General features: G+C 35.7%; 4 protein-coding genes across 4 annotated transcripts in view; 3 read left to right on the forward strand and 1 right to left on the reverse strand.

The window, feature by feature from the left end:
* The first annotated feature begins 3,328 nt into the window (after positions 1-3,328).
* On the forward strand, positions 3,329-6,245 carry LOC107270116 (cytochrome P450 9e2). Its single transcript, XM_015744819.2, has one exon. The coding sequence runs from the start codon at positions 3,344-3,346 to the stop codon at positions 4,973-4,975; it is 1,632 nt and encodes a 543-aa protein (XP_015600305.2). The 5' UTR covers positions 3,329-3,343; the 3' UTR covers positions 4,976-6,245.
* Positions 6,246-10,636: 4,391 nt separating this feature from the next.
* On the forward strand, positions 10,637-12,566 carry LOC107270117 (cytochrome P450 9e2-like). Its single transcript, XM_015744820.2, has one exon. It carries the CDS (start codon positions 10,737-10,739, stop codon positions 12,324-12,326), a length of 1,590 nt encoding a protein of 529 aa, XP_015600306.1. The 5' UTR covers positions 10,637-10,736; the 3' UTR covers positions 12,327-12,566.
* Positions 12,567-15,248: 2,682 nt separating this feature from the next.
* LOC107270118 (cytochrome P450 9e2-like) lies at positions 15,249-18,140 on the reverse strand. The gene has a single exon (XM_015744821.2). It carries the CDS (start codon positions 17,941-17,943, stop codon positions 16,426-16,428), a length of 1,518 nt encoding a protein of 505 aa, XP_015600307.1. The 5' UTR covers positions 17,944-18,140; the 3' UTR covers positions 15,249-16,425.
* Positions 18,141-18,155: 15 nt separating this feature from the next.
* Positions 18,156-23,748, forward strand: part of LOC107270115 (membralin-like) — an 81,770-nt gene continuing 76,177 nt past the window's right edge. Inside the window, exon 1 of the mRNA XM_025087547.1 lies at positions 18,156-18,237. Within this exon, the coding sequence (XP_024943315.1) occupies positions 18,171-18,237 (67 nt within the window). The 5' untranslated portion in view covers positions 18,156-18,170. The remainder of the gene's footprint in view (positions 18,238-23,748) is intronic.

Consider the following 23,748-nt stretch of genomic DNA (forward strand, 5'->3'; position numbering starts at 1 on the left):
CATAGCTTCTAAATTATTGCTCCGAGAGAAATTCTGTAATTCTGTAATTTATTGTGTTTCTCTTTTGATTATCTAAATCCCGCGAAAAAAAATTTTGATAAGAATGAACTATGATACCTTTTTTAAATCCACATTTAAATAATCGAAAATGAAAAGTTAGGTACCTCAAGAATTATCGTCTCAGAGTTATGGTTTGGTTGTTATCGGTGTCAGAAGTTATATAAATGCAGATGCAGAAATGTTAAAGATCATGTTATAATTGGAATTAGTGTTTCCACCTCCCAGCTACTAATAATATGTTATTGTTTATTAGCTTTCACGACGACTGAGAGAGATTTTTAATTGATATTCAAGGTTGCGTCAGAATTGAGCTTCTATAAAAATTGAATGTGATACTAACTTTGGAACATTTGACCTTAACTATTTGACCTCGGAGTAACAAGATTCTAAATGATTATTGTAGGAAGTATTTACCCCTTCCAGTATTTCTCCCGGCCACGTGATTGCGTTATTACGGTCAATGGGTTGTTCATGTTTAGGTGGATGACGTAGATTCTCAGATCAGCGTAAATGATTCAACGACAAAGATAATCATAACAGTCGCAACTATAGATGTTGAATAATAATATACATATATACAGTATAGGATCGAGGGTATCTTCTTTTTCTGCAAGAAAGCTGTCTCACTGTCTCGTCGGGTTATCTATTGCGTCATTGCAATGACATTGTATCACCTTGATGAGTCTGCACCGTGTACTGCGTATTTTCTTGGCGATACCTTCTATCTCTGACGCATTTTGAGACGTAGGTACTTGACCACAAATTTGGAAATGCATTCCAAGTGTGTTCTTACTCATTTACTCATATTTATTAAAAAAAAAATTCCAATGACCTTATGTATAATTATAATATTAGGTAGATTTTTTAGTAAATAATATACAGCAGAATGATTGTTTTTTTGTGACTAGTAATATTATTATGATGCTTCCGAGTGTAATGCTCTTCGTCGAGTTAAAATTAAAAACGCACGATAGTAAAGATTGCTCTGAAGTTCCCTCGATTCAGTTGAGGCACTGCAAAGGCAGAATCAAGGCATACTGAGAAATACGCAATCTTGAATCGCGTGATCACTGAGGCACACAAATCTAGTTGTTTTAGGTTAACTCAATAAAAAAGGCATTTTTCATTTTGAAGCAGTGAGAATTAATACAATTAATTTTTCAAGCTTAAGAAATTAAGGGCTTAAATCTAGTTGAAATTTTTGAAAAAATCGATTTTTCGTTTTCGACGGCTTCTTATAATATAACCGATTAAGAATAGTCTCCGAAAATTTCAGCTTGATCCGTTAAAAATTGAGGGAGTTGCAGACGTTTTTACAATTAGGTTCCGACCCCAAACTTTAAACGCATTTTTCTTGGAATGACTTCTTCAGAATCGGTGACCACAATATCTCAAGAACGATAAGACCGATCTACTTGAAATTTTGCATATATTTTTCGTATATCAAAAAGCAGTCCTTAATCGAAGGATTTTTTTAATGCATACTTTTTTGTATATCAAGGAAAATGTAGTACTTTTTTCACCGAAATTTTGACGATTACTTTCGATTGGTGACCATTTTTTCATAAATCATTATTTCATCGAATCCTTGGATTAAAGTCTAGATAATACGATAGAAAAGCTAAATCTATTTGATCTTTTGATTTCATATGATTTATGTCCGAGCAGCAGTTGTCACCGCGAAGGACCTTTTTTAAACGATGGTCTGCGAAATTTATTGTATCTCTTACATTTACGAATACTTTTTAATAACAAAATTGTAAAACATACTTCAAATCCTACTCTTTGCTGTAAAAAAAAAATTGGAATCCTGCAACCATTTTATCCAAAAAAATTCACGAAAACACCTTTCTTTTTTTGGTCGTGAGATAGATGTAAGCCCTGTGTTTGGTGTTCCATTTATGAAATTATTTCTTACAATGTATTTACAAAAAAAATGTTTAAGTCAGTAATATTTTTAAAAATATAATTCGCGAAAATATAAACAAGCTGCAAGTTGAAACTTACAATTTGCTTCCTCCGAATCGTAAGTAGTGTACGAAGTGCCTATATGAGGATGCCAAGAATTTTAATTTTGCAATTTGCTTCCTCCGAATCGTAAGTAGTGTACGAAGTGCCTATATGAGGATGCCAAGAATTTTAATTTTGCAATTTGCTTCCTCCGAATCGTAAGTAGTGTACGAAGTGCCTATATGAGGATGCCAAGAATTTTAATTTTGCAATTTGCTTCCTCCGAATCGTAAGTAGTGTACGAAGTCCTTGTATGAGGAAGCATTTTCATTTTTTTTTAATCTTTGGCTTCCTCATAGATGAATTTTCATCTACTACCCACGATTTAGAGGAAGCAAATTGCAAAATTAAAATTCTTGGCATCCTCATATAGGCACTTCGTACACTACTTACGATTCGGAGGAAGCAAATTGTAAGTTTCAACTTGCAGCTTGTTTAACGTGAGTCTCCATGCCTCTCACAAATTGGGGTGCTTCATACTATAGAGAACGCATGTAAGGATAAATCTCTTGCATGATCTCTTCGGGCCTAATATTTTTGAATTGGCTGAAATTTAAAAACTTGAAGATATGTATAATCAGATCCGTTTTACCAATCTCCGCCAAATTTGAGACATTGGCTGAAATTCAAAAACTTGAATATACGTATAATCAGATCCGGAGCTCAATCGGTCAAAGTTGACGGGAGTTATATTGATAAATTTAATTTTTCGAAAAATTCAAAATATCATAAAATCAAAACTTCTCGATCGATTCGGTCTAAATGCAATACCAACCAACCTTGGATACATATCTCTTTGTCAAAAACTATTTGGACGATTGTCACAAAATTTGCGATCGCTAGAGTGCGAACGTCCTTTTTTTGGAAATTTGAAAATGACATAAATTTGGAGGCTGTAGCTAAAACCGTTCTCAAGTTATACACGTTTGAATTTCGGGAGGCGATCACACACACACACACACGCGCGCGCGCGCGCGCACACCCGGACATTTTCTCCAAACGTGTTTTCTCGGCGTTTTGGCACATTCTAAACATGGTGGCATAAAAATCTCGACAGGACAATTTTCCACCATCACATAGCTTCCTCTGTGAGGATGCAAAATCGCTTATTGTTTTCGCAAATTATATACAACATGTAGTATTGACTTCAAAATCCATGATTCATTGAATCTCGATTAAATTTTTTCCAGATAATCAGTTGCAATTTTCTATCTATACATATACGATTTATCAAATAGTCATTTGACTGGTAATCACTCGCGCTGTAAGATAAATGCAAGCTATAGCTGGATGGTTGCCACAATTTTCTCTATATATGCGTGAACGTGTCCATCCAGCCCAGTATGAAAGTTACGTCGCGAGTGAAACGAGTCGTTCAGTTCTCGCGATGGAGTATCTGTGGCATGCATTGCAATGTGTCCTCGTAATTGTCGGCTTCACTCTCGCCGCTCTAATTTACCGCCAGTACACTTATTGGAAGAAACGTGGGATCCCATACATGGAAGTGATACCACTTATTGGAAATCAGGCGCCGATCTTCTTCAAACTGAAAACTTTTCCCGAGCTTATACTGGACATGTATAACCGATACCCCAATGCAAGATTCATCGGTATGATGGATTTTAATACGCCCCTCGTCTTCATTAGGGACCCCCAATTGATTCGCGACATTGGCGTGAAGAATTTCGACAACTTTCCGGATCATATGAGCTTCGTCGATGAGAAGGTGGACAAGCTTTTTGGAAAGAACATATTTTCTCTTCGCGGCGAACGCTGGAAGGAAATGAGGGCGACGCTGAGTCCCAGCTTTACCGCCAGCAAGATGAAGTTCATGTTCGAATTGATTTCCAAGACTTCCAAGGATTTCGTCACATATCTACTCGAGCATCCGGAAGAGACAAAGTCCATCGAGACGAAAGATGCCTTCACGCGATACACGAACGACGTGATCGCCAGTGCAGCTTTTGGCATAAGCGTTAATTCGATGCGTGAAAAAGATAATGACTTCTATATCCACGGAAAGGAGGCAACAGATTTTGAGGGATTCTGGAAAATTATGAAGTTTGTTATGTTTCGCGTATGTCCGAGTATTTTGCGATTGATGGATCAAGGCTTTGTAACGCGCGACACGGCAACATTTTTTAGGACCCTTATCCAAGATGCTGTTAAGGCTAGAGACGAAAAGGGAATCGTCAGACCGGATATGATTCACTTGCTGATGCAGGCCAGAGATAACGAACGTGTATCATTGTCCACCGATGACATCGTGGCTCAAGCTTTTATATTCTTTGTGGCTGGTTTCGATACTTCCTCGACTTTGATGTGTTACATGCTTCATGAGTTGGTGTTCAATCCTGACGTCCAGCAAAAGCTCCGCGAAGAGGTTGATCAGGTGACTTCTAGTGCCGAGGACGAGGTCACCTATGAGATGTTACAGAAGATGAAGTACATGGACATGGTCATCTCTGAAACTCTACGAAAACATCCTCCAGTTCCTGCGATCGATCGTGTCTGTGTTAAGAGTTTTCAGCTTCCGCAGTCGATGCCAGGGTACAGTGATGTCACAGTTGAGAAGGGCTCTGTCGCGTGGTTTCCAGTGCACGCTCTTCACTATGATCCACAATATTTTCCGGATCCATATAAATTTGATCCTGAAAGATTTAATGACGAGAATAAGGACAAAATTGTGCCTTACACTTATTTGCCCTTTGGACTGGGTCCTCGAATGTGTATTGGAAATAGATTCGCGTTGATGGAGACGAAAATTATCGTTACACATTTGGTGCAAAACTTTCTGGTTGAACGAACGGAAAAGACTATTGATCCGGATAAGTTTACTCTACAAAGTTTTAGTATTACACCGAAAGAAGGTTTTTGGCTTCGGCTAAAGCCACGAAAAATTTAGGATCGGTTTCCTTCTAGTTTTCTTATTATTTTTTTTTGATTTAACAATTCTCAAAGCTAGCGATCATGTTATTTAGTTTATTTCTTAGACGTCCAAATGACGGTGTTACTTAAAGAAGAATTTCGCTGAGACTTGGAAAATAATATCTTGTTAAAGTCTAATTGATAAACTAATATTCATACAAAAAGATTTTTGTACTGTGCTGGTAATAATGTCTATTATAGAATACGAAAAATATTTGTACGAGAAATAAAGGTATTTCAAATAAACAAATTGTCACACTGTTAGTGCAATCTATATAGGGTCGTCCACGAATACTGCAGGTAATAAACTTAGCCCGTCTATTTGATTTCTACGTTGAAATCACCTTCGAGTTGTGGAATATTGTAGGATATTCAAGAGACTCATTATCGCTGATTTCTATAAAAAGAAGGCCCTTCAAAGTGGAAACTCGTGACCCAATTGTAATACAGATTTTTACTTGGATGCTTAAAAGTTCTGTAAATATTTTGAAATTTTTTATCTAAGTAAAAAACATGGTTCGCCTGTTGCATTTGAATTTCTACTCTCTGGATTTTTTGTTTTACTATTTAAAAAATTTTTTTTAAATTTCTAATTGATCTTTTTCTAAATATTTTTAACTAATTTTAGCTCATGGTCACCGAAAAAGCGCTATCCATCCATGTTGAATTTCTTATTATTGAGCAATGAAATGTTCGCACGAGGCGCATTAATTTAGATTTTTTTGTAAAGTTCTATTTGAAATTGTTAATTCACCCGTCCTTCGATGTGCATAAAATATCAATAAGTGTTCAAGCAACACGCACATTGTTTTACTGCATTTTAAGTAGCGCGAATGTTGTACGAACCCTGAAATTCTTTCATCGTCTTATTTATTACTTTTTTAAGTATCAAATATTAGCAGTGTCATTTATCAAAGGTCAAGATGAGTATGGATGATGTAATGCATTGAATTGTTTATATACGTTTAGTAATGTGGAGAGAAAACGTGATTTGTCACTAATGGATGCAAGTGGATGCTCATGAAGGAATACGTTTTTATTTTTATTTTCTGGTTTGTGCAGTAGATGTCTCGCGGCTACTTGGCATTGTCTATTGAATAGCTAATATGTCTTGTTCACGGGCTTATATGGTTAGCTATTCAGGGGATTGTTTACAACGGTCAATCAGAAGAAATTGGCTTTCGAAAGAATAATTAATTTCATGTGCTATAAACTTTGAATTATTTTCATAAACGAATTCTTTTAGACACCCAGGATTAATTTTCTCTTCCTTATATCCATGAGATGCGATCCACGCTCCGCTTAGAGATTCTGAATATGTGCGTAATTTTTAAAATGAAGAGAAATATTATATCGTATGTCTCTACTCATGGACCTCTCACGCGTCTTCTCCGATCTTCATGTCTTGATTTTCATGAAGAGTCTTCATGTTTTTGTAAAATTTCTATTTTTATATATACAAGTAATGGAAGCCCAATTTCATTTTCACATCGAAACTTTATTTCAAGACTTCTTAATCCAATTTGATTTTCAACAGTATCTTAATCAAACATAATAAACACACGAATAGTTTAATGCGAAGTTTTTAAAATATTCTATTCATGCTTTCAAGACTAGAAACAAAATATTACACGTATTTTATAGCATCCATGGAAACGTGGGTCTTATTAGTATAATAGTAATTTCAGCAAAGCAATTGTTATAAATTAACTATTACTAAAACACAACCGACGAAGTATTTTATTATATCATAAACAAAAGTTTGATTAGTTTTTGATTAAACTTAATTCTGCAATTAGAGATTTGAATTGAATTGAATTTGATGGATTATATTTTTGTAATTAAATAATAATACGAGAATGTAAATAGTTAGGATATATTAAAAAATGGAATTGTTATTGATACTACTCATTTCGTGGTATTTTTCTCTATCGCGAAGAATATGCAGAAATAATGTTTTTTTTTTAAATCCATAGCTTAGGAATGACACTGGTATTAAATGTAGAAATTCAATTTTTGTCAATCATTTCCTCGTGTAGGAGTACAACAGCATATTCGCAGATTTACGCGGTCAGTGCCAGAAGTTTTGGTTGGCATTGGGATCAAAGTAATCGCTTGCGGTCTTTGATACTTGTTCGTAAACCCTATTGGAGTTGGAAAACCGCGGATAATATTCTTTAACGGTTGGAGGTTACCTTTCAAGCTGTATGACTTTTGAACCTCTGACAATTCTTGAACTTGAAATTTTTAGCCAGCGTCATATGCTCTTCAAATTTACCAGATCTGTTTTAATTTAATTCGATAAAATACTTAAAACAACCAAAGGGTCCATAAAATTAATTGTACTCTGTTCCTACACTTCTCGCTCCCTCAATAGTCAATGCCACCACTACTTTATTAACAAAGTCCTACAGACCATACTAGATTTCCAATGTTTTCCTGTATTCCTACTATTATATTGTAGCATCCCAATCTTTATGCCAGACATCCTTGCCTGCATCAACAATTTTTGTCGTTTAAAAATTATTCTTATACGAAATGATATAATTAAGCCACCCTGAATAGGTTAATTCGTTTACCTGGAATTTAAAGTATGGATAACTCAATAAGGCATATAATATTAATATATATAATATTAATTTTTTAAATAAACTATTTATTTAGATATTCTTAAGACGTTGCTTGTCTTTCAAAAGATATCCAAATTTCTTTGAACCTAATGAAAACAAATAATTTTCAAATACCAACTTTCGACATTCGAACAGCATAATGGTATTCAGTCGTTCGTGTTAAGAGAGAAGAAGAGTTTCTGTAGCTTCTTTTCTGTGGTAAGTAAATGTAACATGGCCCAGTAAGGGCCAGCATAATTTCTGTTGAACTTATCCGAATTTTAATATCCTAATTAGTACGGCTGACGGTTTTTCAGAGTTTATATCAATTTTGAGTGATGTCTCATACTCATTTCATGTCAAGGGGCCATCATCTTTTGGTTTACAATGAGAAGAGTCCCTGTATATAGATCACACAGTTCAACTGCAATAGTCCACGGCCCATTTCGGATCCCTCGGACTTGGAAGACCTTTGAGGTTCAAAGGAGGAGTTCCATATTATAAGTAGTATTCGACTGCGCAATACAGCCGTAAAATGGAAACTTGTCTCACTCATAATCAGCAGGAGCTGGATACGCAAAACAGTCGTGAAATTTGGCGCTGGAGGATTTAGAGATGCTATGAAGGGTCAAAACTGCGTTTAGAAGGAGTTTGAGATTCCAAGTAGGGGTTAACTTTCGCCTGGGGTAAACTATAATTGCCTCTGAACCGAACCGAAGAGCCAGAGACGTATATCTGTAAGTGTTCCATATTGTTCAAATATTGCTATAAAAAGTTTAAAAAACAATTTCAACTGTCTGAAGGAAAAAGTCGTGGTACTCACTTTTAATGTAAATAATTGTCTAATAAAAGTAATGCAACAAATTGTTGATAGGGAACGGCGTAGGTATTGTTCGGTCGCCGTTACAGACGCGCAGGCTGTCACTTTCCAGATGCAGTTGTATTTTACAGATTTTTTAAGAAATAATTTACACATTTCGCCCCGCAGGAAAAGATATTTCATTGTATGGCTTCTATTTTGCGTAACAAATTAATTTACAGTGCTATCTGTGCAAAGATATTTGGATGCGAATTTACCTCGCGTGCAATCTAATTACAAGCAATAAACATTTGTTTCCTTTTCGACTATCTAAATGCGGATTTTTTCAAATATTTTTCATTTAAGGCATTTATTAATGACTTAAGACTTTGGTTCGCCATAGCTTCTAAATTATTGCTCCGAGAGAAATTCTGTAATTCTGTAATTTATTGTGTTTCTCTTTTGATTATCTAAATCCCGCGAAAAAAAATGTTGATAAGAATTAACCATACCTTTTGTCTTAATTCACATTTAAATAATCGAAAACGAAAAGTTAAGTACCTCAAGAATTATCGTCTCAGAGTTATGGTTTGGTTGTTATCGGTGTCAGAAGTTATATAAATGCAGATGCAGAAATGTTAAAGATCATGTTATAATTGGCATTAGTGTTTCCACCTCCCAGCTACTAATAATATGTTATTGTTTATTAGCTTTCACGACGACTGAGAGAGATTTTTAATTGATATTCAAGGTTGCGTCAGAATTGAGCTTCTATAAAAATTGAATGTGATACTAACTTTGGAACATTTGACCTTAACTATTTGACCTCGGAGTAACAAGATTCTAAATGATTATTGTAGGAAGTATTTACCCCTTCCAGTATTTCTCCCGGCCACGTGATTGCGTTATTACGGTCAATGGGTTGTTCATGTTTAGGTGGATGACGTAGATTCTCAGATCAGCGTAAATGATTCAACGACAAAGATAATCATAACAGTCGCAACTATAGATGTTGAATAATAATATACATATATACAGTATAGGATCGAGGGTATCTTCTTTTTCTGCAAGAAAGCTGTCTCACTGTCTCGTCGGGTTATCTATTGCGTCATTGCAATGACATTGTATCACCTTGGTGAGTCTGCACCGTGTACTGCGTATTTTCTTGGCGATACCTTCTATCTCTGACGCATTTTGAGACGTAGGTACTTGACCACAAATTTGGAAATGCATTTCAAGTGGCCTTATGTATAATTATAATATTAGGTAGATTTTTTAGTAAATAATATACACCAGAATGATTGTTTTTTGTGACTAGTAATATTATTATGATGCTTCGAAGTGTAATTCTCTTCGTCGAGATAAAATTGGAAGCACACTGTTATGCCGTGGTGAACTATATCGTCATAGATTCAATACGACGTACAAGATTCAGCCGCTATGACTTCACGAACGGATTTTGTTAATTAAAGAACCATGTAGAACAGACAATCTTTTACTTTATTCTATAGAGGACCTTCTCTTACAAATGCTCGACTGAAACTGTCCTTAGATGCTACATTTTCTAATAAGGTAAACTTAGTCTAACAGGAATGAGGAATAGGAAGGGAGGGTTTTCGTGTAATTCGGAAATTCCTATTTTAAAAATGCAGGGAACACGGGTTTGTATATTTTTGGGATTAAGGACAGTTCTATGATAGGAAAGGCAGTGAATTTTCAGGGTAACGGTTCCTTAATGGCTACGTTATAATAGAGGGGCATAACAGCACAATAGTAAAAATTGCTTTGAAGTTCCCTCGATTCAGTCGAGGCACTGCACAGGCAGAATCAAGGCATACTGAAAAATACGCAATCTTGAATCGCGTGATCACTGGGGCACACAAATGAAGTTATTTGAGGTTAACTCAATAAAAAAAGGGATGTTTCATTTTAAAGTAGTGAGAATTATTAAAATTATTGTAATTTTTCAAGCTTAAGTAATTCAGTGTTTGGTGTTTTATTTAAGAAATTATTTTTTGCAGTGTATTCATAAAAAAAAATGTAAGTCAATAATATTTTTGCAAATATGTATAGTTCGCGAAAATATCATAATCACATATCGTTGTTGCAAATTATATAAGAAATGTATTATCGACTTTAAAATCCATGATCGATTGATTCTACACGGTATAAAGTCTCTTCACGGTTCTTGGATTAAATTTTTCCTAGATAATTACTTGCAATTTTCTATCTACATACTATTTATCAAATAGTTATCTGACCGGTTATCAATTGCATCACAAGATAAACGCAAGCTACATCTAAATGATTGCCAAAATTTGTTCTTATGTATGCGAGAACGTGTCCATCCAGTCCAGTATGAAAGTTACGTCGCGAGTGAAACGTGTCGTTCAGTTCTCGCGATGGAGTATCTGTGGCATGCATTGCAATGTGTCCTCGTAATTGTCGGCTTCACTCTCGCCGCTCTAATTTACCGTCAGTACACTTATTGGAAGAAACGTGGGATCCCATACATGGAAGTGATACCACTTATTGGAAATCAGGCGCCGATCTTCTTCAAACTGAAAACTTTTCCCGAGCTTATACTGGACATGTATAACCGATATCCCAATGCAAGATTCTTTGGTCTGATGGATTTTAATACGCCCCTCGTCTTCATTAAGGACCCCCAATTGATTCGCGACATTGGCGTGAAGAATTTCGATAATTTTCCGGATCATATAAGCTTCGTCGATGAGACGGTGGACAAGCTTTTTGGAAAGAATATACTTTCTCTTCGCGGTGAACGCTGGAAGGAAGTGAGGACGATGCTGACTCCCAGCTTTACTGCCAGCAAGATGAAGTTCATGTTCGAATTGATTTCCAAGACTTCCAAGGATTTCGTCACATATCTACTCGAGCATCCGGAAGAGACAAAGTCCATCGAGACGAAAGATGCCTTCACGCGATACACGAACGACGTGATCGCCACTGCAGCTTTTGGCATAAGCGTTAATTCGATGCGTGAAAAAAAAAATGACTTCTATGTCAACGGAATGGAGGCAACTAATTTTGAGGGAATCTGGAAAACTATGAAGTTTGTTATGTTTCGTATATGTCCGAGTATTTTACGATTGACGGGTGAAGGCTTGATATCGCGCGACACGGCAACATTTTTTAGGACCCTTATCCAAGATGCTGTTAAGGCTAGAGACGAAAAGGGAATCGTCAGACCGGATATGATTCACTTGCTGATGCAGGCCAGAGATAACGAACGTATAACATTGTCCACAGACGACATCGTGGCTCAAGCTTTTATATTCTTTGTGGCTGGTTTCGATACTTCCTCGACTTTGATGTGTTACATGCTTCATGAGTTGGTGCTCAATCCTGACGTCCAGCAAAAGCTTCGCGAAGAGGTTGATCAGGTGACTTCTGGTGCCGAGGACGAGGTCACCTATGAGATGTTACAGAAGATGAAGTACATGGACATGGTCATCTCTGAAACTCTACGAAAACATCCTCCATTTCCTGTCACCGATCGTGTCTGTGTTAAGAGTTTTAAGCTTCCGCAGTCGATGCCAGGGTACAGTGATGTCACAGTTGAGAAGGGCTCTGCCGTGTGGTTTCCAGTGCACGCTCTTCACTATGACCCACAATATTTTCCGGATCCATATAAATTTGATCCTGAAAGATTTAATGACGAGAATAAGGACAAAATTGTGCCTTACACTTATTTGCCCTTCGGACTGGGCCCTCGAATGTGTATTGGAAATAGATTCGCGTTAATGGAGACGAAAATTATCATGACACATTTGGTGCAAAACTTTCTGGTTGAACGAACGGAAAAGACTGTCGATCCGAATAAGTTTACTTTACAAAGTTTTAGTATTACACCGAAAGAAGGTTTTTGGCTTCGGTTAAAGCCACGAAAAATTTAGGATCGGTTTGCTTCTAGTTTAATTATTATCTTTTTTATTTAACAATTCGAAAAGCTAGCAATCGTATTATTCAGCATATTTCTTAGACGCCCAAGTGATGGTGTTACTTAAGGCAGGATTCTGCTTTCGGTGCTCGAAAAATAAGGCTATTTTTATGAAATTTTTATGAGATAATGAATGAACATATTGATGTATGGTTTGTTAGGCTTAATAAATACTCTCTGAAAATACATTAAAAAATTGTTTATTATATATTTTATGCACTTTTAACATACAGAAACACAATTTGAATACAACGCCTCGATTAGTAGGTGTGTCTGCGCTGGTGTTGAAATTTCAAAAATGGGCGTTATAAAACAGAAAAATTTTGAATTTTTAGCTTCAATATATCACTAGCAACCATCTGAACTGGAATTGTTAATGTAAATGCAAAAATAGTAAAATGGCGGCGAAAAAACTATAAAAAATTGCATGTTTTTTCACTGCTTTTTGCCAAATAAAATAGTAAAAATCAAAATTTTTAAATAATTCTAGTTCACCTGGTCGCTAGTGATATACTGAATTTCTACCCTCTTGATTTTTCGTTATTTTACTATTTTTTATATTTTTTTAAAATTTCCAGTTCATCTCTTTCGAAATATTTTTAACTAATTGTAGGTCATGGTCACTGAAAGAGCTCTAACGTCATCCACCCTTGTTGAATTTCTTATTACTTTCGATTTATTAGTGAAGTTGTTTTTTTTTGAAATTGTTAGTTCACCCATCCATCGAAGTAATTGGTTTAAAAATGTGAAAAACATAAATTGGTTTTTATAAAATTTCAATCATGTAGCAATGTAATTGACTTCAGTAGAAGATTTATATGGTTTTATTCATTTTCCCTTCAATCGGTAAAAATTTTACCATTGAAGGCGATTTTTATTCTTTCTCCTTTTGCGGAGCTAATATTTTTGACATGGTACTCTATTTCTATATATACAAATAGATATTATCGTTGTTGACTGTAAAGAGCAATGATGCAATATCAGCAACTGTTATGAGTAACATTTGATAAACTGTCTTTGTATATTATCTTTAAAAATTTGATAATCTTTTTTCTTGTAATATGAAGTTGTTTGTTATTTTGCAAGTTTTTGAGCACTGCATTGATTTGTAAAATCATTACTTTTTTTTATGTATATTACAAAATAACTATATTCTATTAAATGTTTAAGGTTGTTCGATCATTCGAGCACTTCTACAATAAGATACGGACTTGAATTTTTGATGTTTTTGACGGTTGTGTTGAACATTGCTATCTAAAGCTAATTTGACCGGCGCTAGTTAACAGAACACGAGAAAATTGTTCTCCTCTTTCATTTATTTTACCAACGGCTCTTAGGCGGCGACGTTCACTAAAAGCCATTTTGTTTTCGTATTACTCCCTCTGTCTCCATGTGGGCTCACCACGCCTCACCAACCATTTACCGACAGCGGGTAACAATCACAACGGTCGTGCGTGCAAAATTTGAAAAATACTCACCGTCTAGTTCACGAGATATTCGCTGTGTGCATGAGAGTGAAAAGTGGGGACAGCTGACTGCCAGTGATCAGGGTGGGCGACTCTTAGCATTTGATGGTAGGCATTTTTTGTGTGTGAAACGCGTCTAACGCCGTCTATTTCAATCAGTGTAAAGTGTTTCGATTGAAAATAGATCGAAATTACATATATCGATAAATACTATAAGTAATGTCATGTTTTGCAAACACTGAATCGATAGCTTGAGTTTTTTCGTTACAAAACACCTTTTGTCCGGCAATCGGAAAAATATCTAACCTCTGTTTTGTACAGCCGCAGGCATTCGTAGCAATTCGGAGCTATAAGAGAACGAAGTAAACGTACGGAACGTTACTGATAAAGTTACCAAAGTTTGACGTATTACACGGCATCTTATATGTTCGTTCGTAATGCCATCGCTTCTGAATTCTTCTACGCGAAATACGTGATCGGATGTCACCAGTTCCTCTCCCTTAGTAAATGCATTGTGATTGAATTATATCGAATTCGGAATCGCCTCAAAATTTGCTTTGATTAGCATATTCATTTTCTTATTGAGACTAAATGAAAGAGTAAACGAAATCTTCGCTGTATTCAGGAGAGCACGTTAATGTATGGTTCGACACGTTTGAATTTTTCTGCCTGCTACCGTCCAGCGCAGCAGACGACCGATTGCTGCTCGACGTTAACTAAGTAAATAAAAGATTTATTAAAAGTACACAAGTTATTATTGTACAGGTTGCTTTTTTCAATATTATTTACATATTTATTGTCTACTTATCCAAATTTTGTAATATGTATGAAATAAATAGTTATTGCATAATAAATTATAAATCGCTACACGCCATATAACCGTATGCTACGGGACTTGCAAGTACTGCTAGGAATCGCCACGGCAGCGCCACGAGTGGACGTAGCGAATACGGACTGAAAGTAGCCAACAATGCACGATATAGATATCCTTCATTTGTTAGAATAGCAATATTTTTTTGAGATATCTCAGTTTCCAATCGGCAAAAGTAGATAAAATTTCTAGAAGATATTTCATTTACGTGCAAGATTACTACGATGATTTTTAAATTGTTAATTTTGGCATTTTTCAATCAATTTTTACTGCATTATCTAAACAATATGTGAAATGACAACTTTTTTATAATATTTCAAGATAATATTTCAAGTAGGAATTATTTTTTTAATGAACAATACATATGTATGGAATTCACGAGAATTGGAATTAGAATTATTACAATCCTAGGCAATAACGTCGGGATGTAGTCAATGATTAATAATTTTCTCCTTCTTCGTTGTTAAATGGTTTTTTTTTTAATTTTTAGGTAATCCTTATAATGCGAAGGAATTAACTATTTCAAGGATTTTTATATCAATAAGATTAATTTACCTTTTATTAAATGTTAGTGAAAGTGAGAGCAGACAAAAGAATATACATAAAATTCATTATGCCTTATAGAAGTAATTTTATCTATCATTTCTGTAATATTGTTGATACGTTGGTATAAACAAGTTTTACACATTTCTTATGCGTAACCTGTATGCTTTCGTTCTTGGGAATACATAAATCTATATATTTTATATAAATATATAAACCTTGATTTCGCTATGCGTATGTTCGAAACTGGGGAAACCTAATAAATGCTTGATATATGGTAATCCGGATATTTAGTATTTTTAAATCTGTATATTCAGATGAACTGAATAGAATGAATTGATGAATACAGAAAGAGAACAATACAATATTTTTATTTAGGGTCGAGTTACTCAACGGGATAGACTCGTTGTCCATACGAAATGTGGAAATATTTTCAAAAATGTGTATTTTCTGTCATAATTACATAGTCAGTATAGTCTTTCTTATAATAAAAATAATAAAAAATTTGTAGTCTTATGTGCAATATTCTCGTGTCTTTTTAATGTATCACAGTATTATTATTAATATCACATCCACAGTTAACTGATTAAACTTCAAAAATATCATTTTTAATTGAATATTGTTTTGATCCATGCTTTTCTTTTAACAAAAGTTTTTAATCGCTTTTTAAAATCACGTCGTCGCATGGCTATCATGCATCGCTGTGTCCCATATGTTTTTGATATCGCATCGGCAGTTAATCGATCAGATTTATAGTACAGACGCCGGTTCTTTTAATCCTTAAATACCTATAGTACAGAATTTATTATTTTACAAATCAAGTTTGTCTTCTAATTAACCCCCTTTGTCATTATTTTGACAAAAATATCCGAGTATTATTTTTTTTTTAAATTTGATCTCCCATTTTGGTTCAGACAATTTGAGTTTGATAATTTTCACTTTAAATTCGGATTAATCAACCCAAAAATTCGTAGATATCACTTGGACTCAAAATTGTAGTAAGAAAAAATAAAAAACCTACGTGAGCCCCGTAGTGTCAATGCCAATGAAGGGTTTGAACAATAATTCTCAACGAATAAACAGTTCCGTGATTCATATTATTATCGAAAGACAGTGACAGGAACATTTTTATTCCTCAAATTATCAATTGGATTAATAAGGATTTATGCTATTTGTTATTCAATGTTTTTCCTAGGTTTGAAAGATAACCAAATACCTTTTTCCGCTACGACAGTTATCGTACCCTTAGCAAACTTCATAGGTATAGATGTTTTTTCGCAAGGTTTTATAACAAATCTTTTCAATATGTTTATCAAAATAAGTTTGATCTCCATAAAAGCGAAACGATTAGCAGGACAGCTTCTGGGACCGACACCAAAGGGGATGAAAGTAAATGGCAAAATATTATTCTTATGATCAGAATCGAAGCGTTCCGGATCGAACTTTTCGGGTTCTGCAAAGTATTTCGGATCCTTTTGAAATCCCGCTATAGGAATCCAAATAGCAGTGCCTTTTTCGATGTGTATCGGTGGTGATTTTTCATCATTGGCCGGTAAATGAAAATCTTCCACAGCAACGCGATCGGTCAAAACGCTCGGTGGAATAAGCCTCATTGTTTCATTCAGAACCATTTCCATATATTTCATTTCACCAAGTTCCTCGTAAATCAGTTGACCATTTTCTCGTCCGCAAACCCCATCCACCTCTTTGCGCAGTTTCTCCTGCACTTCCGGATATATAGCTAAATGATACGCGACGAATGACATCACCGAGGCGACGGTTTCGAAACCCGCGAAAAAGAAGAGGAAAGCTTGACATATTATTTCGTCATGCGTCAACTCTCTGTCCGGATCCTTCATTCTCGCGTGCATCAGGATGTTCAAGAGATCCGGTCTATGTATATTTTGTACCTTGCGCGTATTTATGGTCGTTATCACAATATCACGAAAAAAGTTGGACACCTTATCGGACACTATTTTAAACTTAAGGAACTTCATTATCTTTGGATACCATTGAAATAGGATTGTCTTGAAGCTACGAAGTGGAGTGAAGCTCGTCGCTTCTACGCCCATCATATAAAATTCATTTTCCTTATCGTGAATGCTGTTCACTGTCACGCCAAATGCTGTTGTCGCTATTACGTCATTGGCGTAACGCGTGAAAACGTCTTTCATTTCGAGAACAAGCGGCTGTTTTTCCTTTTCCAAAAATTCAACAAAATCCTGGCCACATTTTGACATTAGCTCGAACATGCATTTCATTTTACTGGTTGTGAACGTTGGACTGATGACCGCTCTCATTTCCTTCCACTTGCCACCCTTCATATTGAATAGTCCACCACCTAGAAGAGGGTCGACCTCTTCCTTGACGAATCCTTTGTGATCGAGAAAGACCGTGAAGTTTTTTACTGTTACCAACTTGACCACTTCAGGATCCCGAATGATGAAAACCGGCGATCCTTGATCGAAGATGCCGATGTACTTGGCATTTGGATGCGCGTTATAAAGGTCCATCACCATGTCGGGAAAAGATATTTTCTTTGTAAACAGCTTCCACGTATTAGTAAGACCCGCATAAATGCTTAGAGTGGGCACACCGCGTTCTTTGAAATAATTATATTTTTTTATTTTAGCCCGTATTAAGAGCACCAAAATTATCGCCGCTCCGAAACTCAATTCGAGTATATAATTCATATTTATTCTTAAACCTCGTTAAAGGAAACGTGGTGGGTTTTAATTGCAGTTCGCGTAATTTGCACTCCGCGCTGATTGACTACAGTTAGCTCGAGACATTTACATTCGAGTTAATGCTCTCGTTCTCAAGGTTATTTCTTAGCTCTGACAAATACAATTTATCTCACGGATCCCGTGCAACTACAGTTAGGCGCACTGAGGCGGAGCTGCTGTGGATTTGCTTTTATATGTCAGTGGGAAAATGGAGGGGCTTTCCCGTGAATGAAATCTTTTTGACGGCCAACCAGTATGTTCGTGCGTATTACTATTGTTATTATCATGCATAAGACTCGCAATGCCAGTGCTCAGTTGTGCAACTCTGGTCCCTGCATATCATAACCTCACATTTAAGAACATTTGTTTTCAAGTAAATACCATTACGCATTCGTTATTGTAAACAAGATAAGCAGATATTCTATCTGAACTGTTATAGGTCATGAGAATCTCTTTCTATCTTTTTTTTTGTATGTTTATTTTTTCGACTGACCAAAATCGCTGTAACAATTTCTACTATTACCTACTGATGGTACTTTTGCCAATAGTTCCACACCTAGTTTTTAACGTGACTGTGTAGTGCGATTAGCTGAATAATCGTCCCTTACGTTTTTCGGTCGTATTAGGCTGTTGAGCTTAAAGCCGAGACGCTGATAGAGCGCGCGATAAGTCTATAATCAGGCAAACCAAGGACGCGAAGTATTCACGTGAGTCAGGTACTTTAAAAATAGAATATTCGAGTTAAGATAGTCACCACGTGAGAAACTCCTGAATACTCTAGCAGAAATTGTATCTGGGCCCTGACCGTTGCTCTAGTCAGAAGTGACAATTAATACTATTTGTATTACATATATGAATATCGTAAATTTTTCATAATTCCTCTGAAAATATAATTCCTGTATTCATTATAAGCCGTAATCAATATGTGATAGCCTGATAGACTAAATGTTAAGAACATCATTTTACCGAGTATTTATAAAAGCACCAGTAGTCATTCTTTATTTCCAATGTATATCATTTCGGGCTTTTACATATAAAACCTTTAACTTGTTTCTCCGCTTCTACCTAGTTTAACGCTTATTCTAAATATTTTATTCCTTCCTCCTGTCACTCGCTCTTTTTTGCCTTTCTCTTAAATCCATTATGTATTTAGAAAGGACGATTACAGATTTTCCTGTGCATAACGCCTTGCTTATCATCCATTCCCTATTACACCCTTCGTCCGTCCAATCCCTCTACCAGCTCCCTTCTTATCACCTTCTGCGCTTCTACATTCGCACTTATGAACTAACATCTCCTTCCTCTTACATAGTCGACACTTGCTATTCTTGAAACTCTTGTCCGACTCTCTTCCTACACTTCCACATCTCATCCTTGCCCGTGTTTCTTTAATTTTACTACTTATCTTTTTTTCCTCCCAGTATTCTTCTATTTCGACACTATGCTTCGTATCCTTACACTCCTTGCAAAACTCTGACCCGTCTATTTTAATTCCAATTGTGCTGAATTTCCTGGTCCGTCTTTATTTCTATTCCTCTTTCTATTTCCTTTTCTAGTTGTTCTTTTGTTCCGCTCCTTATCGTTCCCCATATCTCATCTTCCCCAAACTCCTTCGTAGCTGCTTTTAATTCCTTTTCTCATTTCGATGGATCCCCGTTTCTAAAATTTCTGACTTCCTCCTTTAAACAAGTCTTTGGCCACCTGCCTTCTTCCATACACATAATCTCTCCAACGTACCTTACTGCCCTCTTCCGCAATTCCATACCGATTCCCCTTCACCCTGCTTCCATTCTCCATATGTATCCTGGTGAGTTTCTTCCGATCCCCCTTACCATTCTTACGTATCTTGCTTGTAGCCTTTCTCTTTTTTCTCCCTTTTCCTCCATTCTCAAATCTCGACCCCATAAAGCATTCTGCTCCTGGCAATTGCTTGCATCAAGTGCAACCTTCTTTTAAGACTGCCTATCCTAGCCCTCTTGGCAGTATTGAAAAAATCTTGATTTTCAATAATTATACTAAATTTTATATTAAAATGTTTTATTTAAAAATATTCAGAGAAATACATATACTCATTTATTTCATTGAAATTGAAATTTTTGTGATCAATTATTAATTATTTTTTACCTTACGTTGAATGTTAAATTGCAAAGTAATACAAGATAACAATATTTAAAATTCTTTTTTAATAATTTTCTTAAACAATACATTTATCTATAATGTTTATCTACTAAGTATCCAAACAATATGAGTGTATCAATACGCACGACCCCTATACGTTAAAACCTAAGTTTATTTAGTTGTGGGTGAAAAAAAAAACGAGGTCTACATCTTCATACGCTTTATATGTATAATAAAATGCAGCGGATTTGTCAAAGTTCATGCCGTTTTTCTGATTTGGTGGATAGCTAAAATTAAATTTCTGAAGAAGCTGAATAAGGAGCATCTTGGTTTGTACGAGGATGAAATCCTTGACTAAATAGCTTCTCGGTCCATGTCCCCAGGGTGCGAATGCGTAAAAAGGAAAGTTTACTAAATTCCTCAGACCTAACCTCTCGGGATTGAAGACTTCAGGTTTTCCAAAGCATAGCTCATCTCTGCGGATCGCTGTGATCGGTATCCATACATTCATTCCCATGGGTATAGGGGAAGGTTTGTCGCCGTTACGAGCTGGTGGAAGAACGCGTGGTGTTGTATACAATATGCGTTCGACGAATGGGAACGGTTCGTGCAGCCTTAGTATCTCTTGGACGACCTTGTCCAGGTACATCATATTTTCCAAAACCTGGTAAGATATCTGTGGAACGTGTTCGTTTATAACCTGGTCTAGTTCCTTCTGCAACAGTTCCTGAATCGGCTGTTTGTTCCCTATGTTGTATATTATTGCGGACAGTAGGTGTCGGTTGGATGTGCTGAACATAAGAAATATGTGGAGGCAAGCTATGATATCTTCCGTATTTAATTCACTCGTAGTCTCTTGCTATTGTTGGGTGATCAATCAAATTTTTCGAAATTTGTACTTGTCAAGAATCTCGTAAGTCGATTATTTTCATCACGAGATTTTCGAATGACGTGTAATATTCTTCGAAAGGGGGGTATATGGGACACGATTTTTCCAAGATTGGGTAATATCGAATAAGCTGTACCTTAAGGAATCCATTTTGGGAGCACAGACGCTACGATAAGGTTGCTCGTTTTTTCTCAAGAGTCGGCATGTGCCTTTCGTGATTTCTAAAGAGGGTATTCACGTCGCAACCGAATATCAACATGACCGCCAGATCTACCATGATATTCGCAAATCGATGGACCATGTTTATCTTTTTCGATTCATAATACTGCATTGAATCTGCTAAGTCTATTGACAACTCTTGAACGCGAGTAACATAGTTTCTTAAATGTTCAGGCGTAAATAATTGCAACATCTGCTGATGCATTTCTCTCTACTTGTCACTTTGTAAATGGAAGAAAGTAGGTGTGATTGTCTACGAGCAGTGACTTTATCAAAAGGGGATCCTTTATAATTAATATTGGATAAGTGAAGAGGTACCAACCGAAATATGGTACATCGACTGGTGCCCTTTTGTAACAGCGTATACCGAATTCCACCTAGAAGATTTCATCGAATAGTAGCGAAAATGTATTTTCAAATATTGGAGCTGGTGTGATATATGTTAATCCTTTAGTCTTCCGATAAGAACAATGTATTGTATTGTATCTAAATCCTGATATCAGAGTTCAAACACTGATATCAGAAGCGTAGCAAGAGTATCTCTGAAAAAAAAGACGGTAAGATATTATCGATTAAAAAAAGTGATTCGCAAAGAAAAAGTTATTAGATTACCACCTTCTTAGAATAACATACATTTTGAACTTGTTCATTGTCTGATTTGTCACATTATCATGAAGAAAATGTCAAATGTTGAAAATATAATCAAGAAACAATGAACATGTACACGAACCAAAATAGTGTATTGTGTATCGAAGGCGTGAAGGGGGTTATTCTCCGCACGAGCAATTCGAGAGCGGTATTCAACGCGAGCCAAATTATATCCTTTTCTCTTTAATCCGCATGAGATTTTTTGTCCGGCTGGATTTAAAAACGCGACGTCTAGGTTGAAATCGATAAAAAAGTTTATTTCACGAATTTCGAAGTAAAAAGAATTTTTAAGCCCGCTGTAGCGGGCGCAAGATATTTTATATGCCCGCTTGCGAAGCGCGCAATCGTCACCGGACTGCAATTAGCCACTTTACGCTAGGTAGACAGTCACGAAAACGAGCGTTTTCAAGGAGGGTCGTGCAAAAAATTATTTTTGACGACAAAACATCTTCTTACATTCGGTAAATTTGTATTCAAGAAACTTTGTGTTATTTGGGGTGTAAGAAAATATTGGACAAGTATTAAAATTATACTTGAATTTCCTTTATACGTGAAATGTATAAACTAGGAATTATAGCGAGAAATATTTAGAACCGCGAACCATAGCCAGTAATACACAACAGTGAAACTACAGCGATATTATCATTTCGTAGTATTCACTATTCCCTTATTAATACAGTAAACAAATTAATGTCAGTAAACAAATAGACCGAGAACTTATAATGTGCAATACAGATGGCGTAGTTAATATAGGAACTGACATTTATTTTGCAGAAACCTGATATTCTTGTCAGCCTGAGCTTTAAACTGATACATTTTTTATCGGCGTGAAATACTTTTTATCTGCAAAAAGGTCTAGTTTAAAATGTAAGTCTGAGGCTATAGCTAAGTTTGCGACAGAAAATCGATTTTGAGATTTTTACTTTTTTATTAGTTTATTACTATTTAACATTCATCTATATTTGTAGCTTGGCAAAATGGTCGAAATGAGGCGAAACGATGGTTTTCTGAGTTAATTCACTGTAGGACTAAATTTCTGTTTTTCAGATTTCCGTAGAATATTGTTTTACCTAATCTGCTTATAATATATGTATTTATGATATAGAGAATATGTGAAGCTACAAACAAGTGTATGTTCCATCTTTAAATGTATATTTTAAGCCTTATAATATAAGCCTTATAATATTAAGCCTTGAAACTAAAATTTCATGACGGACTGTAAAACGTATGAATTGGACATGGACCAATATTATTAGTTACACACTGTTTTATAGTACCATACACGTGCAACTCAGATCATCAACTGGAAGTTGATTCGTTCATTTTTTGTTCCTTTGAACGTTGCCGTGAACATCTAAATGAATAACATAAATCATAAATCACTTTAAATTCTATACTAATTAATATAATTTCATACAACTTGGTACAGAAGCATTTTTCGAAGCCTCCTAATATACTACCAAAGGAGACATTTTTTCATTGAAAACTCACAACTGTAAAATAATCAGCTGGGTCTTCCCTCGGCAGATGAGCTTCTTCTCAAATGTCACTCTTAACAAGACGCACCCTAAATGCGTAGGTGATGAACTCCATCGTAAGCATCCCTATGGATAGAAATGCCAAATAACATTATCGCCATTTAAATTCAGCGTATATCGTTTGCTTCAAAGACACCTATCCCTTATCCGGGAGTTATCTCGAGACATAAATTTAAGAGGAAAAAGATAAGTTTTCCGAAAATCCCTGGAGGCACGACAAGAAGTCGGAAAGTGCTCCCTTAACTTAGGCGAAGCATCTGATATAATGTAAACAGACGAGCTGTTTTCGTGGGTTAATCATTTGAAGCACAAATTTCCATAGAAAAACAGGTGCGTCTCTACTCGCGGAGTAGACGTTTT

The sequence above is a fragment of the Cephus cinctus genome, unplaced genomic scaffold (genome assembly GCF_000341935.2).
Source record: "Cephus cinctus unplaced genomic scaffold, Ccin1 Ccin1_scaffold0702, whole genome shotgun sequence".
NCBI classification, from domain to species: Eukaryota; Metazoa; Arthropoda; class Insecta; order Hymenoptera; family Cephidae; genus Cephus; species Cephus cinctus.